At 50.1% G+C, this 4,802-nt stretch overlaps 1 protein-coding gene across 1 annotated transcript in view; it reads right to left on the bottom strand.

Moving 5' to 3' along the window:
- Positions 1-319: 319 nt before the first annotated feature.
- LOC106818166 (ubiquitin carboxyl-terminal hydrolase 4-like) overlaps positions 320-4,802 on the bottom strand; it is a 13,213-nt gene continuing 8,730 nt past the window's right edge. Inside the window, exons 15-18 of the mRNA XM_014822890.1 lie at positions 2,746-2,895; positions 2,110-2,216; positions 1,734-1,822; positions 320-745 (exon numbers count right to left, since the gene is read on the bottom strand). Of these exons, the coding sequence (XP_014678376.1) occupies positions 569-745; positions 1,734-1,822; positions 2,110-2,216; positions 2,746-2,895 (523 nt within the window). The 3' untranslated portion in view covers positions 320-568. The remainder of the gene's footprint in view (positions 746-1,733; positions 1,823-2,109; positions 2,217-2,745; positions 2,896-4,802) is intronic.

The raw sequence follows: 4,802 nt of genomic DNA, 5'->3' as shown, positions 1-4,802 counted from the left end.
TGTCATAACGAGATAACGCATTCTTTTCCTTGCGTCCTAAACGATCCACCGGATCCTTACACGTGCACGGTGGCGCCTCCACCGAGAGAAACGAGAACTAAACGAGCGCCCAACACGTCCCGTCCTGTAATCAGTCGCCTTCTCGCAAAGCAAGGTTGGTTAGGAAAGCAAGGTAGCTTCACACACACACACGCGACTCGCACACACACGCTCTCTCTCTCTCTCTCTCTCTCTCTCTCTCTCTCGCTCTCTTTATCTCTGTCTCTCTCTCTCTCTCGCTCTCTTTCTCTCTGTCTCTCTCTCTCTCTCTCTCTCTTTATCTCTCTCTCTCTCTCTCTCTCTCTCTCTCTCTCTCTCTCTCTCTCTCTCTCTCTCTCTCTCACGAATCTCTCAAATAATTTTACATCTAGCATGTTGCGTCGTCAGTGACAGCTTTCTCGGCTCCCGACAACAAAATTATACACCTCGTCGCACCCGCTCGCCGGCGCCACCTGGTGGCGAAACCCAGGGAGCGAACGGCTCCTCTCGAAAACAGACGAGCGTCTCTCTCTCGCGCGCGCGCTGCCGCCTAGTTGACGTCCATCTGTTCTTCGTCGTCTGTCGAGTTGTCGCCGTTGGGCGCGCCGGCGGATGCAGAGGGCGCCACCCAACAGCCGGCCCGGGGCGGCTGGATCAACTGCGGCTGTCGTTCACAGGGGGCGCTAGGATCGCGGCGCGCGTAGAAGAGAACGTACGCGGCTTTCGACTGCAAGGAGAGAGAATGACGAAGCATTAACACGAGAGATAGGACGCTACACTGCCTCGAACACGATAATATGCGGAGCTGGTAGGATGTGGTCAAATCCATTTTTCTATGCTATAACTGTATAAAATCTTGGTGTTTTTAATGTATCAGTGATATATCCGCTGTAAGGTGAGACTATAGTTCGCTATATTCTTTTTTGTATTGAATGTTTCTGAGCAAAAAACTCGTAAGACAGGCTTTAATACGAGCCATAGGACACTAGTATGCCTACTCATCGTATTTTGGACATGACAAGGCCTTCACACATTCTCCGATGGAACTCATCCTTCACATAGACTCTCTGATTGTACTGCTGTTTACATTTATTCTCTGTTTATACTCTGATTGTACTGAGTGGAGTTAATATATACAAATAGTCATACTGGCTCTGGAACGTGACCGAATAAGCTCTCGAAAAAGACCTCGACATCGTATTTTGGACTAAGAGTATTTTGGACATGGGTGAACCTTTGAACATGTTCTCTGATGGAGCTAAGTGTTCATACAATTTCTGGGACGTGATTGAATGTGTTTATACACACTCTTGATAAAGACTGATTGTTTTCATACTGCCCCGAATAGGATTGAGCATCCATATGGACTCTGGAACAGGACTGAGTGTTTATATAGGCTCTTAAAAAAGACTGAGTGTTCATACGAACTCTGGAACAAGACAGTGTTTATATAGGCTCTTAAAAAGTACTGAGTGTTCATACGGACTCTGGAACAGGACTGAGTGTTCATACGAACTCTGGAACAGGACTGAGTGTTTATACAAGCTCACAGACATGCCCGATTGTCCGCACAGACTCTAAAATACGCTCGAGCATCCACGCAGGTACCGGAATCAGACCGACCGCACAGGTAAGCTCAGGTAAGCTCAGGTAAGCTGTCGCGCGTGACAACGGGGGTTCCCCGCTAGCCTGACACGTGGGCAGCGATGACTCACCACGCACGATTCCTCGTTAGCAGCCGAAACGCTGCTGTCGTCAAAGTAGTACCAGTGCGAGTCGTCCTTGTTCTTTGCATAAGCCGTGTCTGAAATGCCACCGAAAAAAACATATAGACTTACAAAAATGAAACGTAAAATATAATAAAAACTTATTTAACTTCAAAAAACCTTTTAAAACTTATAAACTTTCAAGTTATAAAAATAAAAATAACATAAAAAATACACTATAACTAAAAAATACAAATAAAATAATCGATTACATACTCGACCACAACTAAAGTTGGAACAGTGCCTGAATAATACCTGTGGCCCTCACACACGTGCGTTTATGAGTACACACGCACAAGATTATACGCCCTGCAGCATTACTTACAATGGCCTCCGCCCATGCCGCCATAATGGTTGGTGACTCCGATTAGGTCGTAGTCAACGACGGGTGGATGCATCGGGTTGATCACATTTTTCGCCATGTTCAATCCGCTGCGATTAGACAAGAGAACGTTTGTCTCGATTAGAACGACATCGCGCGACGTTAAAAACACACGATCTACGATCAAATCTACCACAGCCACAGCCACAGCCACAGCCGCCACAATATAATATATATCTCCAATCATACTATAAACATATATATACACATATAATTACCAATTTAAGTGTACAGAGATTTTAGGACACTGCCCCTTATACAGAGGTTTCGACCACACGCTAGTGAGCCCTGCGGCCCGAGTATACAGCCGTTTAAGACCCCCTGATCCTTATACACAGTTTCAACTGCACACCCCACACCACAGTCCTGCCACGTTACATCCCCGAGCAAACCATGTACGAAGTTACCGACTCGAGCGTGTAACCATTCGATGACTATGCGACCCTTACACGCCTGGTCGACCCTTATACGGAGGTGCGACCCTTATACGGAAATATGACCCTTACACGCAGGTGTGACCCTTACACGCTGGTCGACCCTTATTCGGAGGTGCGACCCTTATGCGGAGGTGAGACTCGCCTGATGGGAAACTCGACGAGTGTGTCGATCTTGTCGCGCCAGTAGCGGTTGTAGGAGAAGCGTTTCAGGTGGATAACGAGCACGCGCGGAAGCTGCCACAGGTCAAACTGCTTTGTCGCCTGCTGATGCTTCTTACACTGAGGACAGTACCTGTAACACACACACGAGTGAGTTAGAGAGAGATAGTGAGGCGAGGGAGGGAGAGAGAGAGAGGGGAGAGTAGAGAGAGAGAGATGGAGGCGGAGGGAGGGAGGGAGGTGATGGAGCGGGCAGAAAGTGAGAAAGCAGAGGTAGCGAAGGCTAGAGAGAAAGTGAGGAGAGAGCGCTGAGCAGAAAGGGGAGGTGCGAAGTTCAGAGAGAGAGAGAGCGCGAGCGGAAAGAGAAGGCGAGAGCACCGTCTGCCGAGTCAGTAGACAAGAGGAAAGGACAGAGAGGAGAGAGAGGAAAGAAGAGCAGCGCGAAAAAAGAAGCCGCAAGGAGTGCGAGTTCGAAGGGAGATGAGGTGAAAGAACGAGAGCGCGAGAGCGAGGAGAGAGAAGAAGCAGATGGCGAGGATCAAAAGACCAGACGAGGCTTGCGGGAGGAAAAAAAGCAGAAGCAGGAGAGATGCAGAGTCAGGAGGGAAAGAGGGTGAGAGGCGAGGAAAGAAGAAGAGCAGGGGTGCGGATCAGAAGTAGAAAGGAGGAAGAGAGAGAAAAGAGGAGAAGAGGAAAACAGCAGGAAGGAGGAGGGAAAGAGACAGCAACGACAATAAACGAGAGCGAGAGAGAGAGAGATGAGAGAGAGGGAGAGGAGGAGAGAGAGTGAGAGCAGAGAAGTATAGACTCAAGAGAAGAGAGTGAGGGAGGCTCGCGAAAAAAGCAAGTGGAAACGAGAGTTCAGAGAGAGAGAGAGAGCGACGAAATGCAGCGTGAAGTGCGAGTCGGAGGAATAAGAGAGAGGAGAGCAGAGCGGAAAGAAGCAAGAGGCGATAGTCGAAGAGGAGAGAGTAGCCGGCGAAAGAGGAGTAGCAGAGTGGAGCAGGGAAAGAGGATGGGAGCGGACCAAGAGAAGGCAAAGTGCGATTTCAGGGGGAGAGAGGGCGAAAAGAGCAGAGTGCGAGTTCAGAGAGAGAAGGAGCCTGCAGGAAAAGTGAAGCAGAGCGATCAGGACAGAGAGAGAGAGAAGAGAGACAGGGAAAGACAGAGGCGAAGAGAAAGAGCGCGAAAGAGGCAGAGTGCGGAAAGTTTCAGAGGGAAGAGAGACGAAAGGGAGAAAGAGGAAAATGAGAAAAGGCAGAGTGCTGCCGAAAGAAGCAGAGTGCGAGTCCAAGGAGAAGAAAGACAGGAGAAGAGAGAAAAAAGCAGAAACAATTGGAGAGATGAGAGCAGCGTGAGAGAGAGGAGGTGAGGTGAGAGAGAGAGGGGAAGCAAGAGAGAGAGAGGGATGACCGAGCGCGAAAGAGAGAGTCGAGAAGAGAGAGAGAGGACGACGCGAGAAGAGAGATGAGAGATTGAGAGTGAGACGAGAGAGAGAGTCGAGAAGAAAGAGAGAGACGAGAGGAGAAGCTAATTCTCGCATATTAGAGGGCGCTGACATATGGGCGGTTGATTATAGGGGGCGTTCACGCCAGCACTGTCTGGCACCTGCCAGTAGAGCGGGGCGAAAGAGACGATGCAGCGAGCAGCTGAGTGAGCTCAGGAGGAGAAAGAAAGAGAGAGGTGAGACGTCCTGTACAGTGGGAGACACACAGGGACAATGAACTGGGAATAAATTATGATTGTTACCGACGGAGAACGCTTGAACTTTTACAAGCGCTAGCGGACGTGTTTACATCCACACAACAGCCGAGCTCTGCCCGTGCTGAGGGCGCTTACAGTAGCGACGCGTCCCCTGTAGGGGGCGCTTACAGAGCGACTCCTGCCCGTTAGGTGCGCGCTCGACAGAGCAACGAGTCCCTGCTTAGCGGGGGCGCTTACAGCAGCAACTGCGTCCCTGTAGGGGGCGCTTACAGAGTCAACGCGTCCCCTGTAGGGGGGCGCTTAGAGAGCAACTCCCTGCGCCCGCGCAGTAGGGGG

The sequence above is a fragment of the Priapulus caudatus genome, unplaced genomic scaffold (assembly GCF_000485595.1).
Source record: "Priapulus caudatus unplaced genomic scaffold, Priapulus_caudatus-5.0.1 Scaffold2069, whole genome shotgun sequence".
NCBI classification, from domain to species: Eukaryota; Metazoa; Priapulida; class Priapulimorpha; order Priapulimorphida; family Priapulidae; genus Priapulus; species Priapulus caudatus.
Note: the sequence above shows the minus strand (reverse complement) of the source record. Positions and strands in the feature narration are given on the sequence as shown.